The sequence below is a fragment of the Euwallacea similis genome, chromosome 14, assembly GCF_039881205.1.
Source record: "Euwallacea similis isolate ESF13 chromosome 14, ESF131.1, whole genome shotgun sequence".
Taxonomy (NCBI): domain Eukaryota; kingdom Metazoa; phylum Arthropoda; class Insecta; order Coleoptera; family Curculionidae; genus Euwallacea; species Euwallacea similis.
In genome coordinates this window covers 1,011,958-1,037,977 of record NC_089622.1, presented here as the reverse complement: position 1 = coordinate 1,037,977, position 26,020 = coordinate 1,011,958, and the positions used below count along the sequence as shown (strand labels likewise).

Here is a 26,020-nt window from a genome sequence, read left to right as displayed (position 1 = left end):
TAAAGCCAAGAAATACGGAAATTAAGCAAAAAATTACATTTTTTTTAAATCGTTTTGAGAATAAAAGACTGTTTTTACAAATTATTCCTTAATCGGAGAGAGATAAGTAATTAAGTACAAATAATAAAACGCTTGTAATCATTTCATACTCTTTAATAGTTATTTGACCACGGATGGAAGGACAACGTGAAACGTGTGAAAAATGAAGGAATATTCTATTTTTACAGCTACATTTTATGCAGGGTTTGCTGGTAGCTACTGATACTCGTTTATATTTCAAAAAATATGCTTTCTGAGGTTCCCTTACTTTCTTTAAGTTATGAACTAATAAGTTACTTACTTATGAATTGTTTTTCAAGGTTCACAAAACAGTGACTCTGTCAGCTTGATTTTAAACGTAAAACCCCTAAAAAAATAGAAAAAGACATTAGTCATAAGAGTAATAATATAAATATGTATATGACAGCAGAGATTACATTAGATCTCAAATTTCAATAGAAATATTATTTCTATAACACCTAAATATTTCACGTGAATTTGCCAAATGACTGCTTCGTTGTAACAATACTAACTTAACACAAAATTTTACATATGAAGGAGCTATTGGTAAAAGTATTACAAAGTCTATATAAAATTTCTATTGTATAGTTACGTGCTTAGATATTATTTACTTGTTTAATGATTAAAGTGCTATTAATAATGCCCCTAATTAAACACTCTCTCAACAATTATCTTTCAATCATAACTAGTATTCGATTTTCCTACCCCTTACCCTTACCACAGTTTTGTCTTTTTCAGAGTTTAAAATTTAATTCTGTACAAATCTAACTAATACGTTATTTATAAATACATCCCGTTGACCAAATAGTCCGCATCATGGGCATATCCTTTCCCACCTTTCCTTAAACGGCGTTTTACCACTCTAAGACGGCATCCTATTAGTACTGCCATCACGCCTGTTAGTATCAATCCTAAAAAGAAAAATTTCAAAAAAATCATATAATGTTATTATTTTCCTTAAATTACCTAAGGTCAGAGACAGAATGGCTCCTCTAGGGATTCGAGACGCGCCTTCCTCGTTATACATTTTAAGCTTCAGGGGCTCCTCAAATTGACTGTCGGACTCAACTGCGGCTTTAACTTTGATTTTCTGAATAATACGTCCGTGTTCCATGGTGTCCTTGGAATGCTTCAAGTCATGGGCGAGCTTTTCTTGTACATGAATGGGATTCACAGCTAAAACATGAAATGAGACTGATTTTCTGTAGGCACATTCATACCCTCTTTCACCCTTGAATCGATTTTGATAACTGTTTTACAAAGCTTCAAGGGAAATTTGTGGTAACTGCGATTTCCGGCTCAAAACTCAGGATTTTCTAGGCTCAGAAAATTTACACATTGCGGATTTTCGTCAATTTATGGGCAATTTTTTTGGACATTTTCTCGCCTTTGAAGTCAGCTTCAATCGCAGTTGTCTTTCCAAGAAACGCTCATTATTTATAAGGAACATACCGTTTTCAGATTTCAGAAGTTGTTCCTGTGCAGAGTCTTTCATGCGACTGGCCCCCTCAGTTTTAACTTGTTAAAAAAGAGCGATTTTATAGCATTCAACGGCAAATTATTTCTACAGCTCACCTGGCAAAATGGGAACCGATGGACTTTCTTGAGAACGATAGATCTGTTGCGGGGGAGGGTATCTAGGGTCCTCTGAAACATTGTTAATTGAAAATTCAAAGAAAAGGGGACTCAAGCGGTTCAAAATGTGACTCTTCGCTCTGAAGTCGGTAGGGAATATGTCTCAATAGCTTTAGAGCGGGTCTCTACCAGCAGGATAATACACGTACCTATAGGCCAACTCTCCTGCTGGGTTGGTTGCCTGAAGTTTTCCCCGTAATAATTTTGCATCCCCCTTCCAGAATACTCTGGATATTGAAGTTGGCTGCAAGAAAACACCTTCTGTGGGAATGCGTTTCAGAACCATGCAGGCGAAATGGAAGAAATATACCTTTAATCTATCACGACCCATGGCCAATTGACTTTTAAGCGTGATTTCCTGATATGCGCTTTTTGAACTATTTTACGGTTACAAAAGTCCCCAAATACTTTTCTTCTTTAAGTTTGCGCAATGGCAAATAATAGCTGAACGAAAATATTCCTCACTCAACTAGGCCAAAAAATGCCTTACGTAACACTCTGCACACCATGTACTTTTCAAACCCAGCGCAACCGTGCAGAAAGCTTTAAGTGCCAAGCACCACTTGGCACAATTAGCACCCACTAGTGCCACTTTGAACGAACCAAGTGAGCAACATAACCGCACCGCCCGTGAATCATAGATGATTTCGACATGGGCTATAAAAAAGCTTTCCATTTCGAACAAGAGTCTCATTACAAAAACAAATCAACTCTTGAAGTTCCATGTCTTAATAATCTTATTAAATATCTCGTAATTTACCTTATTTGAGCCTCGTTGTGAAATTGCTTCTCCTTATGGGCGAACACTTGATTTGCGGCGTCTGAAATCAATAACAATGATGGTTTTATTCATTCGCTTGTTCATTAAAAATCATGCTTTGTGAACGGAGTTTTGATCGTTGGATTTGCAAAGGAAAATCACTTGGTGCTCGTAGACGCGAGCGATCACCCTGTAGATGAACAAAACCGATCATCGATGCATGGACACACAGAGCGGCCCAGCGAAAATTTTGCACTCAGTATATGAAGTTTTGTAAAAACGCTCGATTTTTGATTCGAGAGAGACGATTTTTTATCGTATTTTCAACCTTTCAACTTCAACCCCTGGACAGGGGTAGTAGTTACCCTCAAAATTTTTCATAGGAAGGGATACCGAGTGATACCTCTTCTTAAAGGTAGTTTCACCTTGATTATAATCTCCAAGTTTGAAGTCACTGCCGTTATTCCTGTCGATATGACAGCTTATCAAAGTCTGTGGGGAAAGAAGCTTTAAGTCAGTAATTCATTTATCATACTAAGAGCTACAGGTTTCAAAATTAGGGTAGAAAGGCCTTTAAACGTGAGATATCACTTAATCGTTTTGCTACTGCCTGTTCTACTGCTACCCCTGGTCAGAGGTTGAAAAGTTGAAGGGCTGAAAATACAGTAAAAAAAATTGTCCCCGTCGAATCAAAAATCGAGCGTTTTTACACACTTTTATTTTAAATACTGAACGTCGAGCTGCAAAGCTTTTGTTGAGCCATCCTGTATGTATATGGGTCATGGGCCCGTTTTGCGTCTCCTTTTCTCTGAACCAATGGCAGTGGAACCCTACATAGAACCATGGATGATGGCATTAATGGACCCCGCCAGCATCATAATTCAGTATGACTAAAAGAACAGTCTTGGGTCTAAGGACCCTGATGAATTTCGGGGAAATTTAAACCAACGAAGAGCAAATTGGTTTCATGTTTAATTCTAAACACACGGGATTCAATGGGTTCTGACACTGCATTACATTTCAGTCATTTCATTTGGAATTTTTGGGAAAATAGATATTTTTTGTTAAAAAAAGAGTGAAAAAAATTGTAATAAAAATTCGGAAAAATTTTGGCCCACAGGCAAGTTAGTTCAGGTGCGGAATAGTTCGATATCTAATTTTTTTTTGGATTTGATTAAAAAAAATGCAAAAAATGCTAAAAAAACCTCTGTAATTAGGTCAAAAATTGAAGTAAGCCCTTGGAAAAATTACTAAGTTATTTAAACATTTTGAAAATTTAGCATCTCTCGGGATTAATTCCGCAGAAGAAAAGTTCTAAAAAAGTTTAAGAAGCAGACAAAAAAATCCTCTGTAATTCCCACATCTCCGAAAACCAACAACCCCCAGGAATTTTAGAAAATCTTCGAAAAACCACAATTTCCTGAAAATGCTTCGTGTACTAGTACTACTGAGTATCTACTCATGGACATCTTCATGGTATACCTTGATACTGGGGCATCTGTTGCATCCCTTGTTGACCCATAGCCTGTCTGGATCCCCAATTGTTGGTGGGATATTCCAAGTAATTAGGTACTTGGACCATCGGTTCGAATTGGGCCCGTCCTGGTGACCTTGGATCTGGTACCGGGCGGAGGAAGTCCGGGTCTTGTTGAAGGGGCAGCTGAGGTTGAGCATGATACCGTGTTTGGTAGTTGGATGGAGGTTGGGGTTTGGATTGCTGCTGTTGAACCTAAAGGCGAAACATTTTTTAAAATATAATTTTCATGGTGTGTAGAAGTTCTTGAATCTTTTGAGTTTCACCTCGTACGTAACATATGCACACTACGCTTTCTTTGGTTATTTTGCCCTCAACTGACTCTTGTTTATGCAACCAGATATACATAAATCAAGTTTTAAAAGTGTTTATTAGCTACAATAAAAACCGTTCAAAACTCAAGAACACTGAGCAATTGCTCTTGCACGACAATTTTAAATACCTAATCCAATAATTTATAATGCATAACTCTTAGCCTGAAGCCATTACCACCACGGATCAACGACATAAAAATGATTTAATCAGATTACGTGTGTGCACCGACAATAACCACTAAAAGCGGCTTCCTCAGAACAAAACCGACATGATTACGTACGTTTAAATAAATAAATCCTTGATGCTGACTACCGTTATAATGAAGCCCACCAGGACTTGAATTAAACCATTTAAGATATTAGTCGTTAAAGGCGGAAATTGCGAATTAGGAAACATCAGAATGCCCTAATTTACAGGATGGGAAGTTTTGAAACTGTGTTAAACCTCATCAATGTGCTGCTGGATAATACAATCAAATTCGGTATTTTAGTGAATCGATGAGTTCATCCATTAACAAAAATGTCTTCCGACGCGCGCGATTCGTTTCTGATGCACTTTCCAGCATTTTCTCACATCACTCTGTATATATATATTCACCAAGAATTTTAACGTAGGTTTGCGTGTATTCTGGCATTTTTCTCATTCGTTTCTCAGTGATCCCAATGGTAAATTTCATTTCAACGTCCATAATTTCGGTCAACGTGCAGTTGCGTGTCTTTAAATTAACGGCATGAGATTCCTTTTTTCTCTAGCAGTTAATTTGCTATTGTTTATCCTAAACAAGAGTGTTTGCGGTGAAAATGGCCATAACGGAACCAAGTTTATTCGTAAGTAGTTATAGTGGATTGTTATCGCAAAATGGCGCAATTATTTTGGAATTTTTGTCATATGTGAGTAATAAGTTATTATTACTTTACTGTTATGTTGTGGTACAAATGGGTTCCTGCAAAATTGTCATATAAGCGAAACTCTCAAGTATTCTCAATTTTTGCACATTTATTGGAATTGATTCAAGTAATCTACACAACTGGCCAAGGGCAAAGTAACTAAAGAGAGCGCATATGTACGAGGTAAGACTCAGTTGATAACGTGTCTGAAAGCAGTTTTTTCTCAAATTTCTCTTGTGGTTTCTAATTAATATTCAAAGCGTTTTTCTAAAAAATCTTGTTTAAGCGTCTCGCAATATTAACTGAACGTCCCCCGTAAATATCCGAAAACTGCCATTTTAGAATTGTGACGTCAGTGCATTTCTAGCTGTCGCACAGTGAAGGGAAATGCCAATTTCTTAGGACAAAATGAGGTGGTAGTTTAAGAAGTGCAGGGATATTAAAGAAAATTCATCGCCAGGAAAAATTGAAACACAGAAATTCAGGTCACTTCAACTCATTAAAAGGCGGAGTAAAGAAATGCAAATCCGTTTAAATAACGAAATATTGTATCAAAATCCTAGAAGATAAGGGCAGCTGGTTTCAAAGTTGTGGGAAAATAGATAAAGGAGTATTCTGGTGAAAGAAGAATTCAGTTCTATTTAGATTGATGGACAATTGTGTCAAAATAATTTAGATCAATTCCAGGGTAATAATTAATAAAAATTAAAACAATCAATCAGTAAAGGGTACTGGAAAATCATAATATAAATATACAAAATTTAGAGTAAATGGACAATTGGAAGAATAAGTCAGAATAAAAAATTCGTTTGCTTCTGTTAAGAATTCATCAGTTCAAATGACTGGAAAAAGAAATAAAAAATCAAGTTAGTTTAGATTAAGGATAAACACAAAAATTTAAGGCCGCTAATAAATTGTTTTAATAAGTTCAGATTCAGACCTCCGCTGAATCTCGTCACTGATACGCACCAGCATATTGTTTGTGGAGTTAATCAAATGCTGAAAACTTATTTCACCGTCATCCTATAATTTTAATCCGACTTCTCCAGCAAGTATCTACATATATTGTGTGGGTTGCAATCTCTCGAATTAGTCCCACTTGCAGCAGGAATTTCAGATCTATCTCGTACAACTTCTGGGTTCCTGCTATTAAAACGTACTGTGTGATACTCCGAACTGCTCGATCATCGAAAATCCCATACACCTATCGATATATGGCAACACGCCGCACCAATCGCTACATGTCGCACTGGCGTCAGGCGCAAGTCCTACTTTGGCATACAACGATACTCAGAATATGGAACTAGGTAAAATGATCAAATTTCAATAGGTACTCAAATTAGAGTTAGACCTATGATCTGTTATGCTATAATTTTAATTCGAAGGGTCTTAGAATACTTAAAGGCCCAATCCTCAAGAACAGGTCACACCTTCTAAAACGGTCATCTTGCAAGGTGACCATTTTAGAGGTTAGCATGACTGTGTAGGGGGTGGTGGTACCTACCCTGCTCCTTTTAAATCGGTAGAGCCTACGTGACACGTTTTTGTTTGGATAGTCAATGCCCTTAAGCCTGAAACATCAGAATCCTAATAACTATGCAAAGAGCCAGGAGGGTAATATTAATAAAAGTGGAGAAATTGATTTATCTTTCGTTTCAATATCAGCGTGTCTACAGAAATTATCAGCTTGGCAACGTTATCAGAACTTTGATATATTAGCATTCATTGTCAGTAGTTAGCCCGTCAGTTATTCCTAAGGTTGAAGTACCTAAAAACTATCAAGTTATGCTTTGAATCAAGATATTTAGAAAGGGCCTAAGTTTTAGTTTCACTGACGAACTAACTTATTTTTTTAAGTATCTTCGCAATCGGCTTATTTGAAAGCCCATTCATTTAGTCGAAACTCGTTGGCTAACGTGCAAGACTTTAGTGAGTGGCAGCGGTACCGCTTTCAAGCTTATAAGCTCCTGTTGAAAAGATGAAGTAATCGTTACATTTTATGGATTCCCTCTAGCTAGATGATCATGTAAGCAGTAAAATAACGTTCTTTCTTCATCATCGATATCAATGTTTTGTCCAAAATAACATTTCCATACCCGGAGGTTTCATTTAGTCCCTTGGACTAAGCGATTGTAATAACACTAGGAAATTTCTGGATTTTCATATCACCATCCAAACACACTAGAAAGAAACATTAATAAAATACTGCTTATCGTGAGCATAAACAAAATAATAATTTTAAACCTTAATTCATAAGACTGAAATATCCAACGAGAACTTCTGGGTTCCTGTTTCTAAGTTCATTTTCAACATACAAAGTTATCGATTTTTGCATTCCAAGGGTACTGACTGACTGCCTCTTCCAGTACAACCAACGACTTAAGTCAGTTTCAAACTTAAATACATTTCGCCTTCCCGTAGTCCTCTTCTGTTCTCCCGTCAGCTCACTCCAAGCTCACATTGAAAATTATTGATTTTTGACTTTGATTCGCGCAACAAGGGCTTTAACGAATCATTCAGCTTTAGAACAATGATTACTTTCCAAGCGTATCAGTGTTAGTTTGTTAATCAAGCCACCTCTCCTGCTCTCTCATCCTGCGTTGGAGGGATACTCCTGACTTTAAAATCACCCGCAGTGCATTCTGCCTTCCTGCTGAAAAAGTTAAATCCTGACTTTAAACTTATTGATTTTTTAATCAGCTGGTCAATCGTCTATTTAAATTTTAAATAATTCGCGTTAATCTTTTAAATATTAGGACTAATTTAATCACGGCTTCCCGATGAGCGCGACTATGGCGGATTAGTACTTTTAAATCGAGCAGTTAGTAAGTAATTCGAAGCGAAATTCTCGATGTAGCGATTAGGAGAACAGGATTGCGGGAGGAGTAATAGGAGCTTCGGTACGACCAAAATCGGTACAGCCACTAATCCGCTGCTAGTGTGGCTAGGGGCTTCACTGAAATGCTCGTATTACTTTATGGAATCCTGATGGAGAGGTACGATCAAAATTTAGAAATATCGACCCAAGTGCGCGGTGGTACTGGGATATGGAACGATAGGAATGTGACCAAGTGCTTAGTGGAATATAATCAATAAATAAATAATGGAGGCTAGGAGGCACTATTAAAAAGTTACTTTTTGGTGACCACCACCTTTAAAATCATTCCACAAAAGTCAGATTATCTTCAATCAACAACATTTTGGATTGAGATCAGGAAAAAACTGAAGTTTTTCTTTTCCGTTTTCCTATTTTATTTTATCTTTATTTTATTCTTATCTACTTTTTCTTTATATTCCATTAGGAGCCATATTGACATATTTATTTTGATTATTCTCTCCAATTTTCTCCACAACTCTTTTGAGAATAATAATTAGATAATTAAATTATTTTATTTTCTATAAATTTTCATTTGAATCTCAGTTTTGCTCACTTTTTTTGTTGCATGTGTCTCATCCTATTGTCCTCTCCGTATTGGATTCAAACAGTAATTAATCAATATAAATATCAATATCACTATTCCTCAACAGGCGAACTCATCCCCCTTCAAGCTCCCAACAACCTCACATTATTAAGTTTCGACGACAGAGATGCCATCATTAGCTGGAATCCTGTGCCTCCGGAATCGGTTAGAGGAACATTTCGGTATGTTCCCTCACTAATCATTATATTTTTCCTAATACTCTTCAACTGCTTTCAGAGGATACATAGTGAGAATATGGAACCATGGGGTGAGTCAAGTGTACGCTATCCCCCCAGAAGTAACCAGAACTGCAGTCCAATTCTTCCCATACTCCAAAAACTTCATCACAGTCTCAGTAAGAAATGACAAGTATGTGGGTCCTAGGAGTGAAGCTATTCACTTCGATGCTCCACAAACAGGTACCAAAAAATCCGTCACCATTTACCCATGTTTTACCATAAGAGAAGTCGCCCCAATTAACCCATTTTCTTCCATAGTTGACTTTTCTCACTGTCTTTGTCTCGCCATAATATTTCAGTTGAACCACTGTATTTGGCCAACTTTTAATCAAGTAACATCAGTATCAACATTTCGTGTCTATATCTGATGTAGAGGACTGAGAGAGCGCTATATGATCCAGCGGTCGGTGCTAAGTTCGTAATAATTGATGACAGCCGCACAGTGGCCGGAAATGGGGAATTTTTGCGCACAAAATTAGTAACTTTCATTAAGTTGTATTCCAAGTGTTAGAAAATCACTTCCGCTTGGTATGAAATGTTCATGTTTTTTCATATAGAACACACTTTACCTATATTATGTAGCATTTTGAAAATGCTGCTAATTAAGCTTAAATATTGATTTATAAAAATTACTTATGCTAATAATATAGTACCAATACTCCGGCTTTAAATTAAAAAAAAAACCTTATTTTTCGCAAATCATTTAAACATGAGATGCAAAATGTTGACGTCTTAAGCATTTTCTAATGTTTTACCTAAAGACACTGCGATTTTTGAGATATTTAGTCCAATTAATTTCGGTTCCTTTTTGTCACATAAACACGCTTGCTTTAAAATTAATTTTTCGATCGCATGCCCAAGCCCCTTTAGTATAAGCTGACTCACTCCGTATAGAACCTGGAACTCCGTTCCTATTCGAGCAACACCAACTGGGTTCCCACTCAGCCTTACTTCAATGGAACAAACCGAGCAGTCCCAATGGAATCCTGCTGGGTTACAATATTTACTGCAGCGAAGCCATGGATTTTGGCATCAACGAGAAAACTACCATTCATGAGTTTATTCTGGGACCCGAAAATACCCAAGCTAAACTTACAGGCCTCAAACTGGGGCAGAGGTATCAGATTGAAATTGCTGCTGTTAATTGCGCAGGCGAAGGAGAGCAGTAAGTTGCATGAGGCCTTTAGATTGTTTTAGAGTTGGAAGTATTTTTGTAGCAATACCATATTTGTGGAGGTGGAACCCCATCAGCCATATCCTCCAGATATGCCCTCATTTCAGTACAAGATAAATCATGAAATTCCTGAAAAATCCGATTATTTCTACACAGAATGCACGAAGCCTCGTTATCCGTATTTCCCACCGAATTCTCAAATACAAATTGATCATATGGACGACAATTTCTATATCTTCAATCATTCCAAAACGACTGTCCCCACACCACTTCAGGACATGAAACAGGTGCGTATAGGGCGTCCCAAACAATTTTAACCGAGTATTCCATGTCGAAAAGTATCATGTTCATATGAACATTGTTACATATACATATATTTTTAAGTCTCTTCCTCTTTAACCTGAACTAACCTACTTCAAAATGTATTACACTAATTTAGGAACACCCTGTATAGTTCTAAGATTGCTCAAACAAACCAGCACTTCTACACTTTCAGATAACAGCTGAGGATCCGTGTCTAGTAAACACTCTTGTAAAATGGATTCCAGATGTAGACCGTAATCCAGGGGAATATTTCTTTGTTAAATATAGAATCAAAGGGAATACCGAGTGGGTCGAAACTTTGCCGGAAAAATCTGAGGATTTTGTTATATTGAAAAACTTTAATGCTTGTAGGAGTTACGAGATTGTGTTGGTTGCCATCGATGGGGATTTCCAGACCGAAAGCCAAATTCAGGAAACTCCTGCAGTTTTATTTTTAAAGAGCTAGTTTTGAGTTAATTGAAACAGATTAATTAAGGAGATTCGAAGCTATGTAATAATTTTATAGTAATAAATTTGTGGAAAATGTAATTGGATCTGAGTAGATCGGATTTTATTATATTTCGGAAAATGAGACAAAACCGCAGCTGATTGACGGTCTTGGTGAACTCTTCAGGGCACAATCTCTGACCCGAGTCTGACCCTATATGGTAAGTAATCTTATAGTTGAGGTAATTTTTACATGAACTCTTTTCGCCTCATTTGAAGCCCAATAGTGTTCAAAATTCAGTTCGGGAGATCTAAATTTCTAAGGCGCTTTCAAAATCGCGAAAACAGGTGTCAAAGTGGCTTCGTCTTTCGGAAACTCAAGGAGCTTTTACTAACGCGTTTACATAGGATTACACAGCTCGTCGCGACGCTTAACTTGACATGTTCTTAAAGCTAATTGGTTCATAAATTTTCTAGATATCAGCGATCAAAACTTGAAAAAAGGTGAAATAAAAACCGCCATTCTCTTTAGGTAGTTAACTTCAGAAAAATTTCGAAATTTACAAATCGCTGTTTTTCGCTCGATCCATCCCTGTTTAGTCCATGAAAGCCCCTTCTGGAAGACGATCGTTGGCCTCTGCTCTGTTTGCCATAGAAATTATCATTTTGATAAAGTTATCAGGACGTTGACATAGTAACCGCAAGTTTTTAACCAAAGGCCAATTTTATGGGTCAAGTTTAAACTGATATCTTATACTAAACTCAGTTAACTTTTGGGCTTGCTTGAGTCGAGTTAATCTGCGATGAAGCTGATCATCTCGACAGAAATAACATATCAAAAGAGCAGTGATTTTTACTATAAATTCTGTGCCAACTGCCCGAGGCTGACATCCATTATCTCAACGTCCAGCCCGATAGCTTTTCTAATGGACATAACTTTTTATTAGAAAGACAGCAGGGAACATGCCGAAGCCAAAGGGCACAACGGAAATAACATGTCCAATTGTAGTCCTATTTTTAGACCTAATCGTGCAATACGTCTAAGATAACTAAAGGGAAAAAATGAGGCAACGTTAAGTAAATAATAGCATGCCTTAACGAACATCAGCTACGTCTAGAGATTAAATTTATAGTGCGTCTTGCGTGTTAAATCAAGCAAAATTGCTTTACTACGTAAATACATAGAAGAAATTGCCCGTGTAATTACTGTTTGCGGACATTTTATTGAGGTATGATAAACGGATACATTCGCAGGAGCGAAAGTGAGGCACGAGATAAATTATTGAGAGCAAAAAACAAGTCTTACCAATTCTCCTTCTCTCCCATATTGCAGAACTGAGGGAGAGTTTTGGTGGACCGACGGGAGGGACTGGACGATTTTCCTTGTGGGGGGTGGTGCCGTAAGTTGGGCGTTTTGAGCAGAAGCCACTTCCGGACATTCTACGGAACCACACGTGAATTAGGCATCACAAACCGGAAAAAAAAACATCGAAGAAACAGGTTTCTCTATCTTGGTTACTTCTTTGACTACTGATCGCGTGTGCGGTGTTTTACCTAATTGAGGTGCCTCGTCACTTCCATCTGCACATTGAGGTATTCCATCACAGGCGTTGTATATGGCGATGCATTCTCCACTTGAACGACATTCGAGCTGATCTCGTCTGCATTTTCGAGCTTGAAAGAAGAAGATGCGGCTAATGTATCGGAGTTCTCGAAACTTTCTAACGAGATCATTTCCGAAGGAATGAAGAAATCGAAGCAGGACATTGGTCAATTTCTCCACTCCCATGGAAGAATCTCGTTGGTAAAATTAACGGGATTGTTATTCTATTGAATTTTGACGGAAAATGGTCGATGGTAAAAGCCTCATTGCTGAAGCGGTATTTTTGGCTTAATGCGACTGATTAAGCGCGTGTGTCGGACGCCTCATTGGCGGATTAAATTCCTGGAAATTTAGTCCTGGAAGTTTGGCTTAGAGGGACCGTTGTTTCAGGAAGTTTTTAAAATCTCAAGAACGTGTTTTTTTATTTAGCGAATCAAAAATAGGTCCTTTCGGGAAGGTCAAACACCGCAGGTTGCTACAACAAAAGAAACCTCATTTACGGAATTACCGCTCAACTTCGGCACTTAAAACCCAGCCTATCTTGTCTTGTACCATTCAGCCATTAATAACACTAAATCACTAAGTCAAAAACAAAAATATCCAGAATTAACGGACCCTAAATGCTCAGAAACCATTTCCTACTTTGTGCGTTAATTATTATTTATAGGCATTTGCGATAGGCTATTGATATGGTGCCGTGTGAAACTCAAATATCTAACAGCTGTTGCGGTGCCATTAACCATAAGAAATCTCAAGTTTTTAAGCAATGTGCAATTTATCACTGGTCTCTGTTTATTAATATTATTTTAAATACAAAAACGATTGAAATTAAAGTGTTTTGTTTCATGAATCGGTGCCAATTGCGGAGAGAAATCTCCCAAACCGGGGATAACTCGAAGGATCAGTTTTTTTTAAACAAAAATCACTTCTGGTTGAGTTTTGTTTTCGTTTTCCTTCTTTTGCGCTGTTCTTTGCAAATTTACCGCAAATTTTACAATTTTTTCAAGCTCCACCCAAACGTCCCCATCGCCCTCGGCTAAAGCAGTTTTAAGTAAAGTGCAATATTTCAGTTTAAATGGTCTTTCAATGAAGGAACGGCTTAAGTAGGTTCCAATTGACGAGATCGGAACCCGTTTAATGCCCATTCATCACGTTGCCATTCAGAATGACCATTTCTTTCTTCGGCGACAAGCTGTAGTCCGCGATATCGTGCCTCCGTATACGGACGCAGACCAGTCTTCGGTCATTCGGTGTGGTCGTATCAAAAAAAAAAACGCAATTTGCATATTGAATTTATGTGGAAATTTGTTGAGTCTGTGATGTTTTTGGAGCAAAATATTCCTATACTACATATTCTTGGTTCCGTGTTTTAGCGGTCGCCAAATACCGACTTGCAAAAACTCTCATGACAGTGTTGTGGTGTCCTAAGTATCAAATTTTGAAATTGGATACCCGGTATGGCTGCCAGATTACGCTCTTTGTTCCCTCAAAGTGGTAAACAGACTATAGTGGACAAAAGGGGCAAAGTGAGTATATACCTACCAAGAAGAGCATCATCAGAGAGATCCTTCCTACTTCTTCGCGCCGCAAGAAATCTTTAAATTTAAGAGAAATTAAGAAATCTTGAAATTAAAATTTTAGCCTTGTACATGAGAAATTTGAGACCTCCCGTCGAAATCCTGAACCTCCCTATATGCATAAGACCGTTTGCCAGGTATTAATCTTCTTCGATTAGTCCCTGGCCCAAAATGGTACAAAAAAGTGAAAAAAAAACATGAGCCAGTTTCCCTCTGAAACTTGGAACGTTGAAAAAAATTCCGGGTAGATTTGAACCTTTTTGGAATCTTGGATCCTTCTAATGCTTTACACCCCATCAAATCTATTCTGGAATTTTGAATAAGCACCTTTTGGAAGCTAGTAAGGTTTCCCTTATTACTCAAAATGATTATTACGACGATAGTTCTAAAATAAATATGTTTTGTGTGGTTACAAGACCTGAGGACGAAGCTTATGGAGCGGTAAAATCATCCTGAAGGTGCAGAAGTAAAAACAGCGAAACATCGACAGTTCGTGTCAATTTATTATCATTTATAATTAATAAAAGGGATTTTTGTCCACCAGTACGAGTAATAAACAAAAATACATTTCTAAGGTCTTCTTGCAAAATAACGCTTGAAAGAGTTCAATGACTGTTGATATTTTTAGCCACGCCCTCATGGAAGGCTATTGCCAACCGTGATGATGGTACATCCATCCATTCATGGACCATATTATTGCACGTTTGAATTTCTTCAGGCTCGGATTTCATCGTTGTTAATCATTCAGAAAGTTGAAATCTTCGAGTCTTGAGCTCTTCATGAAGACTACGATTCGCTATCAAATCTCGCATTTAGAATTCTCTAACGCAACAAATATGGAATTTTCAACACGTTTTGGAACTTCGTTATTGAAAGTCTTGAAGGTCAAATTGCCACGTTTTCCATCCAGAAATGTCCTATATTTTACTAAAATCTCTTCATGATTCTTTAGTTTTTGACCCCCAGATGAAGTCTTCTTCAAGAATTGCCATCGACCAAACCATCATGAAATTTCCAGTATTTCATCCAGTAACCCTCATAAGCCAATAAGGACTCTTCAATTACTTCAGTTAGGACTATAGTTTATGTAGAACAAATTGATGTTTGCTTTTTTAGAAAGATTGTCCTCAGAAATGTCTTCCTTAATCTCAGCGGACGATCTCTTCATGAGGTAATTAGACTATCATCCCATTTCCGGAATGATGTGACTTCTTCAGAAAGGTTATCGTTGACAAGAGTTCCGTTGAGGGAATTACATTGTTCAATGACTTAACTTATCAAATCGATTCATGACGTCTATAAGCTCTTAAGTAAATGCTGAATCAACATGCTATTTACCATTATTTGCAGCTCTTCGTTTATTATTAGCATTGTCCACTTAAGGAGCGTGGGTAAAAATCTCAACAATATTGCACAGGATTCTCATAGATCTCCGCTAGATCAAAAAAAAGCTGCGTATTCTCTTCTGCGAACTGTTCTTTCCCCATTCAAAAATTGCACATGAATGTGTCACCACTGAAGTCGTGTGAGATATAGTGCGTAAGGAATGTCTTGCAAGTTGATTCATAGTCTTCAAGCGTAATGGCCACGATCTTAGCATGGATACATTATGGGTTTTCCTGGCATGATTTATTACTTAACAAAATCCAGGAATAAAGGTAAACCAGGAATAGGGGGAAAGCAGGCAAAGCATGGTACTGACACCAGATTATAAGTACCATTAAAGCTTGGTAGCGGCTATCAGCATATAAGATCGGTACAGCATTGAAACTGCAGGATTGCTATATCATCTGATCTTTTCAACACTTCTGAATACACCAAATAGAAATAAGGGATAAAGAGGCTAATCGGTAATTTCACGCACAAGTACTTCAGACATTCCTAAAGAAACAAAAATGCTTGAGGAGTATGAGAAAATGTAGAGCAGCTAGTGTTTGCTTTGTAGGATCAACCATCTCTGTCTTCTATTTAGCAGGTAAAGAGACTTGATAGATAAGAAAGATGCCTATCGCTGGGGACACATTGGGAGATAGGAAAAAGGTAACCACACCTCAAACTTAGTACTAAAGTAAACTCTGTTTATCGAGGCAAAAATTAACGGAAACAATAGTAATTAGCGATGTAATGCTGCAACTTAGAGAAAACCACTACTTACCCAACACTAATAATAATGGTCAGAACATAACGAATGATCTTACTGTTGAATGTCGTTCATTGTTTCAACGTTATGGCGGAAGCATACAAAATGGGACCGTAATAATTCGGAGAAAAAAAAATTTCTTAACTGGATTCTGCAAGACCAGCAATTTCAGTTTCCACGAGAAAAAACAGTATAATAATCTTGTCATTGCTAACCCATTTTTTACAGCTTTAATATTCATACCTTGGTTCGTTGGATTGAATTAATAGTGGCACCCAGGACCGGCCTTAGTAAGTCTGGCCCTGAGCGGACTTTTTAATCACCGCCCCTCTACCCCCAAGATAAACCGCCGGCCAGGAAAGTCTGCCGCCCTAGGCTGTCGCCCAACCTCGCCCCCTATAAGGCCGGTATTGCTGGCACCTCACTGCAGCATCCAAACAATCATTGGTGTTCATGCAGAAATAGTTTTAAAGTGATAATTTTAAATATTTTCAACGTAAAAGTACCCACAAGGTAGTAGATTCAGTGTCATAAGGTCAATGAGTCACCGCAGTTCATGGGAACCGCATTATCTCTTCAATCTCGTTTATGTATCAGTAGCACTCCTTCCTGTTCGCAATCTACTTTTGGGCAGTACTGTTAGTTAAGCTCTATTTCAACTTTCTTATCCGCGAATTTTACTGCTTGTGGTACCACCAAAAATTAGTTAAATGCGTATAACTGCACTCCGAATTAGCCCATTCGTTCCGCGGTTCCTTTGTTTGGAAAGTTCACGCTCTCCTAACAAACTTCCGTGAAAATTCATTAAAATCTTCCGCGTTTTATTGACATGCATCAGCAACATCAACACAATTTAAATGATCTTTATCTTTCGTACAATTTTTGCTTCAAAACGTACCTTCAGGATGTTTCTCTAACGGAAGAACTTCACGGGTGATGGCCGGAATCAAAGTGGTGGTAACCGAGGGCTTTAGCACTGCTTCAGCCCCGTCTGGAGCCAAATGGAAAGCCATTGCTGGTTCCGAGTCTTCAGGTTTCCTGAAAGAATTAAATTCGCAAGGGAATATGTGACGATGCCGCTGAATAAACCCACCTTAATTTAGATAAATCCTGGACATGTTTGGTGAGTTTGATCTGACTTTCTAAGTCAGGGAGATGTCTGCTGATGGCCAGAACTGCACTTGAGTAATTGACGTGGTGGGTGAACTTGCACTTAAAGTCTTCGGGAGGGCCGCAGTGAAAGAGGTAGCAACTTCCGGCATTCTGAAAGGGATATACGAGTCGAATAATGATGAATTTACAAATGAACTCATAGGAAGCAAACCAAATCAAAACAAACCTGAAACGCAGTCCCCCAACTTCCATGAAATTCTTTGTTATTTTCTTACCTTCTCCTCAAACACAAACACATCGCACTCCTCAGTCTCGCAGCACAACCTCAAGCACTCCTCTCTGCCTCCCAAGTCGATTTCGTTCAGAAAATTGGCCCCCATATTCTGAGAATCCTGCGTTCTGATTATTTTATCTTTGTGTATCTTGAAGTTGTCAATGCAAGTCTGCAGGTCTATCTCTCCTCTTTTACTTCTCATCATGGGGGTTCTGGAAAAATCCATCAGCGGGCTTTTCTCCACATTCCTGCTTGTCTGTTGATTCGCCAATGTTCCTGCAAGTATCAGCAGGTATGTTATGCCTAAGCTTATGGAAGTCGACATGTTTTTTCCAGTTTTATGCACACTAGACTAAAACAAACACTTCGCACTTGAGCACTACCATGGCGGCGCCTCAAACTGGTGAGTTGGCCGTAAGGTGGAAAACAGCTGTTGTTATTTTTAGTTTGAGATCTAGAGCGCTAAACGTATAGTCCACGAATGATCTCTGTTTACGTATGAGGAAAAATAGAGATGGGGAGATAATTGATTACCTCAGGCTGGTTTTCCATTGAAGAGCTGACCAATACAGTGGAACACGAAATCGATACAGTCGAAACTTGCGCAGTTGCGCGGCAATTTCCCATTTTCCTTATAGTGCGAGACCTCAAGCATTGAATAACAATTATTCAGTCGCTATGAGGATTAGAAGGTTAATGAGATGAAAAACGATGTCTGGTGGAAAGAGGTTGAGATGGGAAAGTTCAGGAGCCGAACCATGGGGACCTCGGTAGCCATGAAAAATGCGGAAGTCGAGCTAAATTGAGGCAAAGCTGCGCAATTTGGAGTTCAAGAACATTCCGTTTTACAATTTGAAAAATTCCGACAGCTCTTGGAGGTGTTCGACAAACCCGAAAGTTTGGAAAAACGTTTTTGTTTTTTCCTCAGCTTAACTGGCGTAATAATTCGAAATGATTAATATTTCACCATTGCAACTTTTCCTCTTCTGCAACGTAGGGATGTCGCATTAAAATCCGACGCTTTGTTCTTTAGTAACCATTATTAACTCCTTTTTTCCTTATATATCTTCGATTTTTACATTTTTGAACTGAATTTCTTTTTCTGAAGACGATGATGTGCTACATCTTAAGGTTCAGTCTTGCCGTTTGGTAGGAATATCAAAAATCCCGTTTTGCATCTCATTCACAGTTGCCTATAAATAATAATCTAATGGGGAAAGACCTGGTGCGCGTGCCGGCCAAAGTACGTCTCCATTGTTTAAAATGGCTCTTCCGGGAAATATTTCAGACATGTGGCTGAAATAAGAAAATGAAATTGAAGAAAATAATTTTAAGCTGGTTATTGTCGTTCTGGATAGTGCTGTTGATATGTTTCCGAAGTAACTTGCCTATTTCTATGCGAGGCGTAATTTCAATTTTATCATGTCTGACTGCTTGGCTTGGAAACATAACAGTGGCGAAAAGGTTTAGTAAAAAATACTGTCTCTCCACAAGCAACATAATAAATGTCACTTTTACAGAAACTGAAAATTAAATTAAGTCGTAAGTAATATGTTTTCAATGCAAATTGTATTAGCTCCATGTGGGACCTTAGTGAAGTATGTATTTAAAGAGCATGGATTTTGTTTACCGTGCGTATAGATCTAGCGTCTGTTTCGTTATTTTACGTATAATTTTATTTTATTTACTGCAGAAACCTCACAGCAACGTAAGTGACATTTTTTTGGCAAAACTACTTCCCGGGATTACTTCGCACCTTCATCCCTTGGTTTCCCACCCAAAGCATTATCCCTACTGAAGCTTCGCAGCGGTGCAGGAATCGATGCGAAGCTTTGAACTTTTCGCCTGACTGCGGAAAGGACAAAACTATAGCAAAGGCTCCGATCCCTCCCGACTCCCATCGATCCCTCCCGAATCGGCTCCTCGTCCTCGTCCTCATCCCATTCATTTCTCGCTTGGGCTTCAACCGCAGTCGCGTCAGGTCCTCGACGGTATAAACCGGCTTCGAGTCACTGTCTGTACAGATAGCTGAAGCTTCAGCTCGTGCAAGCGACCAGGTATTGAACCGGACCTCTTTTTCACGTTTTGGTGATTTTCTGTGGCTGTGGTGGCTTACCGCTTTTGGATTTTCTCGACCGCTAATTGGCGCAAGCGAAGGATTTCAAAAGTAAGTTGAGGTGGTTGGTGAGAGTCAAGATCCCGGGGGTTGGTGGAGATGATTTTAGGGTTTTTGAGTCGATGCGGGCAGAGAGTTTGTGAATTTAACAAAGTCTAAATGCAATAAGTTTGGGTGACAGCCTTGTTTATCTGACAAAAAGTTGATGTTTAAAATAATTTTAAAACAAACAGAATTTAATTGGGAAAACAAAAAGCTGCAGGCATCATTTTTGGGCTAATTCCAAGCCGCACCGTCATCAGTTCTCCTCAATAAATCTGATGCCCATGTAGAGGTGGTAAGGACAATAAGCAGAGAAATTAACAAATTCCCAAAAATTGTACGCTTACTTTTTCACTTCAACCGGGCCTCATTTTCATCTTTTGGTGGCCTTCTGGAGCTGTGGCGACTTACCCCCTTTGGATTTTCTCATCCGCTAATTGGCACAAGTGACGGATTTGAAAAGTAAGTCATGGGGGTTGGGGAGAGATGGGACATCGAGAATTGATAGAGATGATTTTGGTTTCTTTGCCCCGACGCGGGAGAGAATTATTTATTGCGCAAAACATGCAAGAAATGCAAGAAAACAGCAAATAAATATCGATGATTGGAAAATGTGGAAAATCCCCCGATGCCTTGCAGGCTCCTCCTTCATCATCATGATGCCTCGGATGCGTCCGGGTCAGTCAAGATATCTTCAGTTTGTCAAAATGTCACTAACTCTATCTAGTTCACCATTGTTCATTCCATACCTACATATGTTCAGTGCTTGAAAGACAAGCCTTTTACTAACCCTTAGATATGGTCTAGATCTGCTGAAACATGATTGGGAACCTCACCTAGATAATTCATCATTCGGTCCCTTTCCCTCGACATCCCTTTGACCGTGTTTATCATGCCATCGGACAATAATAGTGAGCCGAACAAGCGACGGAAATGTGAATACACCTGTTTTTTTTTAGTGTTTTATGGGTGTTGCTTTGATCTGGCTAGATCAAGGTGCCGCGGCTGGGTGAATTGTCTGTGATTATACAGGGTGATTCACAACTTATCTATAAAATTTTAGTGGTAAGTGTGTCATGAAAAACTAAGTCGATTTCGTGAGAAAATTTGTTGGAAAATCCTTATAATTTCCGCGGAAAAAATTGTTCAAGTTTAACCATTGTTAACTGGACGATTGTCATGTTTATGTAAGATTTTGTTTGGTCACAAAGCAACACAAGTTTCTGAAGCACTCCTTTACTTTTCAAGAACCAAGTCCAAAATAGATCCCGAGACACTCGTCGTAGCCACCCCTGAGCGCATCCCCCCTTTTTTAAGAGAAGCGACATTCCAGCCTTTTTCCCACGGTTGCTTAGCCCATCATTTTTCTCTCGCCTATGTTAAAGGAATTCATAAACAACCCTTTATCGCTTCCTCACGCTTATCTTGGAAGAAATTTACAACCAAATATTCCATCATTTTCAGATAATGTTACTTAATGGTCTTAACATAAGTAAGGAATGCTCACATATACGTTCGATGCTCGCCACTGTTTACAAGCCTCAATCTGACTCTGGAAAGCTGAGCTAATATTGAAACAAGTTAAATTTAATGTTATAATGGAAAATTTGCATGCAAATTGCCATTTAGTAACTTTTACTTCCTTCATTCAAACGTTAAAAGTTCCAAACTGAAACTATCTCCATGAGAAAATAAATATTCTATTCAATTAAAATTTTAGGTACTTAGCGATTTACTCATCATATTGATGGTCTTTAGCTGACTTCCGAACACAGTAATAAACACGAAATTTATTAATCATGTTGGGTGGTAAAACATTTAAAGCAGCTAAAACTGAAGATGGCTTTCGCAGTTCTGATGATGAGATTAAAGCAGCTTATCCAATTAATTGCCTATAATCTCTCACGTAGGTATACTATGTATACAGACTTACATTAACTCAATTAGAAATTAAGACTCCTTCGCCCCTTGTTTATTGTTTGTGCAGTGGCTCTACTGTTATATTATGTATGGATTCCAAGGGGGATCGTAGATAATTTAAATTAGCCTTTAGATGTGTGTCCTTCAGAACTGAGGCAATTTTCCATCAATATATTATGCCCAATTGTATGTCTTACTCTTAAACTCGTTTTTGTAATGACGTCGCGGTTTCTTGATTGCCTTAATAGGATATGATACACATTTTCATTAATAAAATTCAAGACCGATAACCAAATGACTACTTGAAAAATCTAGCATCTTGAAGGATCTGGAACTGAAATCGCAAAATACTATAATTATTCAAATTTTATAATTCTGTAGAGATTATAAAATAATAATGTGCTTGTCGCTACGGCACATGCATCGTGACCCATAATTAATCCGGAGATCTTCAGGTTTGAGCTGTTATTTAATTTGTAAAAATTAAGTTAAAGATGATTATTACTTTATAGGTAAAATCAAAAAAGCAAAAGAAACATTGTATAATCAGGGTATTTGACAGAAATAAAGAATCACAAGGACTTAGGCCTGGGCACCGTACAGGCCAAAGAATCGCTACCCATCTAAATAAACTAAAAGCGATGAATTTGTTTCGCCACTATAATATATAACATGTTTAAGTAAGAACCGCGCCAATATATATAATAACTTAATAACGAGGTTAACAATAACAATAATTATTAATAATAAAACTGCAGAAGTTGCATCAGTTAAATGTGCATAATTACAAAAGCAAAGGTTTTTGACTTCCGTAGGCATTGTAATTCAATTGTTGCCTATTACGGCGAAAGTTTGTTGCACCTACATAATAACGCGTTTTAATAAACAAGGATTGAGTGTCATTCCTTTTTATGCAACATAGAAATCTGTTGACTTAAGACTTAATTTTGAAGAAAAACAGCGGAAGGAACACTTAGCGTTTCCGGGGCTTTTTTGTCTGCCTCAATGTGCTGAATTTCCTAATTCTAGATTCTAGCTGCTTTTAGACATTCTTTCAATGTTCCGTTAATGATAAGCCCTCTATGTAATGGGGCCGCTTCTATTCAACCTTGTGACTAAATGTTTTTTTATTATTTGCTTTTCAAGTAGGTACATACTACCTAGACATACATGACGTGCCGCCCAAGTCCAGTATTCACATAGGAATGTTCTAACAACCTGATGCTTAATAAAGCGCAAATAATTAACTGCTGAAATGGATCAACGCAGCATGCCTAATTATCGCAGTAATTATTAGGTACTTACCTCATAACTAGAGGCTAATATGGGAAACAAACGATAGTCGATCTATTTGGTTTCGTGTGGCCCACTTTTTTATCGACCACAAATAAACAATTCGCTAACTTATCCAGATGGAATTTCGTGACTTCATTCGTTATTGTTTTTGGCCCAAAATGAAACTCAATGTTTTATTAAGAAAGGAGTGCAGACACAAGAAATTTCTTTGAAGCGAGCGTGAAAATGCTCATTTTCCTTTTGTAGATCGATCGCAATTAGCTACTGCCCGAAAAGCGAGTGACTGCATTGGTTGGAAAATGCTAATGACGCGCTAAGTAGGACGCGACCGTTGACAAACTGGACCTTAAAATGTTCTTCGATTTTCATTTTTTGCACTTTCCGACCCTTAAACGAGCTCAAGTGTCTAGTGACAAATAGTTATTTTCCGAACAAGTGCAAAAAGTGATAGTTTTCCGTGCGCTGAATGCGGTTGACTGAAAAACGCGAGCCGGACTTTGGTCACTTTGGCACATGCTAGGTATATTATGTGAGGTAAATTAAATATCAGCTTGCGGTAATGCCTTTGCCCACACAGGTGCAGTAAGTGTTTTACTGCACACGTGTCAATGTCGAACACCCATAAAAATGTTGATACTGACACCTGCCACTTTCACTTGTATATTATAAAAAATTGTATCACACATGTGCGGTAAAGTGAAATTTGTTTATAAATCAAGTAATGAAATGCACAGTAATTTCAAAGATATACAAAAACGTCCCGTCTGGTGGTCACGTACTATTTTTTCAGGAAACAAGGCCATAATCTAACCAGCTCTCTCAGTATTCCCAGAAAATCAAAAAAGGCTGAATAAAATAGATAAAAAGCTCTTCTTCGTGTGTTATCTAATATCCGGCAAAGCCATTGTCGAAAGTCCCCCTGGCCTTGACTGGTTCGATGTTTCAATGAAAAGGAGTCTTTATAATCAAGTCTAACCTAATTTGCATTAGAAATTCGTTACACCGAACCAACTGTTCTTTTTCCAAATTAATACCTCTAACAGCAAACAACGCGGGTTTCCAAAACATAAATATAATCAAAAGATCGGCTAAATCGTGCCACGATCACAACTACATAAGGAGTTGTTAACAACTACTAAGGTCAAACACATATTGATGATCAAAGATGATGGCACTTTCCTTTTAAAGTTTATAATTAATAGTAGGCATAAAACGATCAACTAATTGCCATAATGACTATCCCACCACTAATACCAATAGAGTATCTTCTAGATGTTGTGGGTTATTAAGATAAACATTCATGAAGATCTAATGGTATCGTAATGTGTCAGATTGCTATTAGGGTACGAGGATGCCTTCAGCAAGGATTTCTCCATACAAATGAAAAGTTAATTTTGTAGTCAATTAAATGTTAATTTAATCGAAGCTGGATCTCCAGTTAATGAGTTGCGTTTGTTTTTAGATTATCCACAATCCAGACACTAATTTTGCTCACCTAAAAAACGTGGTTTATGTTTATTTGTACTGAATTAAATCCACTTTTTTCTCTTTATTCACTTATTCTCTTCTTTCTCTCGCTTGATACCAGTTGTTTTAAGCAAAATTTTAATATACACAGTATGCAAATCTCAATATCTCAGAAGTAGAATTTGGAAAAAGAATACAAAATGGCCGACAACTAGAACGGTGGTTCCATGTTGCTGCATTGCCAATTTTCTGGCTATACGTCATGTTAAGACGTCTTCAGTTGTAAGTTTGACAGGCAATATATAGTGAGAGCAAATGTCTATGCGTGTGATTCAAATCCAGGTTGTTCAAATCTCTCCAGCTCACCGCACTTCATTTTAATTTTTTTAAAATTGGTTTACTCAAACCGAAATGCAAATTTTAATCGCACCCTGTAGATGACACAGTTACTTTATACACCCATCTAAAATACATGACCTCAATAAAAAGTAGGCAGTGCTAATATGAGAAAAAAACTCTTATCTAAGCAATGGAAGAGACCAAACAATGAACAATAAAAATTCATATAAATCCCATTATTACTATAAACTAATTACCAGCTTCTCGTTATGAAATACATGACCTGACACCTCATCAGTTCACAGTAAGTTTTCTCACGTTGAACTTAACTATAGCACATAAGTTCATACTCATCACGATGTTAATTACTTCTATAATGACCAAGCCAGACACAAACGAGCACGATAGAGATCGATACAAGGAAGCGCGCTAGAGCTAGAGAAGGATGACATTACGTCTGGGAAGGTCGTTAACTCTAGATGTCTGTGAAGTTCTCTTGGAGCAATCATGTAATTATTGTTATTACATACTTTCATCGGCCGGATTCTCCCGGAGGACTTGGTTTGGCCAAGATCTAGTTTGGGAGTTAACAGGACGAAAATTATAGAGTTTCTTTGGAGAATTGATATGCTGCTACAATGAACTTATTGGACAAGGCAGAAATGTGCGAATGAACACTGTTTTACAGAAATTACAAGATTTTTAATTACCCAATTAATATTTGTTTTACACATTGTATTACGTTGAATAAACTTTCACCGTCCCGCTCATTAGTCAGTTTTACATTCCATCTCAATTAATTAGTACATTGCAGGAAAACAGCCAGATGGAACAATGAACATTGCTTCAGTGTGAAGTTAAGTTTAGATCTTGACAAAAGGCTCAAAAATTGCTCCATTAGAAGTTTGGACATAACAAACATCTCGTCACGGCCAGGTCACACGTTGTAATAATGATTTTTTTTGTCGAGATCGTGACTTGTGACTGTGCGCTCTAATGTGGATAAACAATGCAAAATGAATGTTACAATACCTGACCTGATTGGGATCAAGCTGTGGCCTGATCAATAATCTCCCTTCAATAAGAATTGAAAAACGTGCTCTTATCTGCAAGTAAATTAACACGAGTCAGTCACAGATTCAATGCGAGTAATGTACAAGGTGCTCTATGTGGAAACGTAGAGTTTTAGAGCACCAGACTAAGCGAAAATTGCTTGGTTCTAGGAAAACTGTAAAAATTATGTGATATACGGGAGTAAACATTTGTGGTTTCTTTGAGGAATTACCTTTTCTCGCATTACCTTTTGAACACAAACAAG

General features: G+C 37.8%; 3 protein-coding genes across 5 annotated transcripts in view; 2 read left to right on the top strand and 1 right to left on the bottom strand.

The window, feature by feature from the left end:
* Positions 1-180: 180 nt before the first annotated feature.
* On the bottom strand, positions 181-18,059 carry LOC136413501 (uncharacterized). 2 transcript variants are annotated; one of them, XM_066397088.1, is made up of 12 exons: positions 17,524-18,059; positions 17,229-17,398; positions 17,034-17,173; positions 12,370-12,489; positions 12,122-12,255; positions 3,938-4,184; positions 2,456-2,516; positions 1,845-1,939; positions 1,636-1,707; positions 1,513-1,578; positions 1,027-1,236; positions 181-971 (listed from the first exon to the last, which is right to left on the bottom strand). In XM_066397088.1, the coding sequence occupies exons 1-12, from the start codon at positions 17,845-17,847 to the stop codon at positions 841-843; spliced, it is 1,770 nt and encodes a 589-aa protein (XP_066253185.1). In that variant the 5' UTR covers positions 17,848-18,059; the 3' UTR covers positions 181-840. The 2 variants fall into 2 exon arrangements, with proteins under 2 accessions (XP_066253185.1, XP_066253186.1); XM_066397089.1 differs by lacking the exon at positions 1,513-1,578 and having other exon boundaries at positions 17,524-18,058.
* Positions 4,933-10,922, top strand: LOC136413503 (neuroglian-like). Its single transcript, XM_066397090.1, has 6 exons — positions 4,933-5,131; positions 8,720-8,834; positions 8,890-9,071; positions 9,786-10,056; positions 10,109-10,352; positions 10,562-10,922. Exons 1-6 carry the CDS (start codon positions 5,035-5,037, stop codon positions 10,832-10,834), a joined length of 1,182 nt encoding a protein of 393 aa, XP_066253187.1. The 5' UTR covers positions 4,933-5,034; the 3' UTR covers positions 10,835-10,922.
* The window catches only part of LOC136413505 (protein phosphatase 1 regulatory subunit 14B), a 34,289-nt gene continuing 22,105 nt past the window's right edge, over positions 13,837-26,020 (top strand). The window contains exon 1 of one of the 2 annotated variants that reach the window (XM_066397096.1): positions 13,837-13,944. In XM_066397096.1, the coding sequence (XP_066253193.1) occupies positions 13,876-13,944 (69 nt within the window). In that variant the 5' untranslated portion in view covers positions 13,837-13,875. Of the gene's footprint in view, positions 13,945-19,484; positions 19,690-26,020 lie in introns of those variants that run through there. The other variant, XM_066397097.1, reaches the window with a different exon arrangement.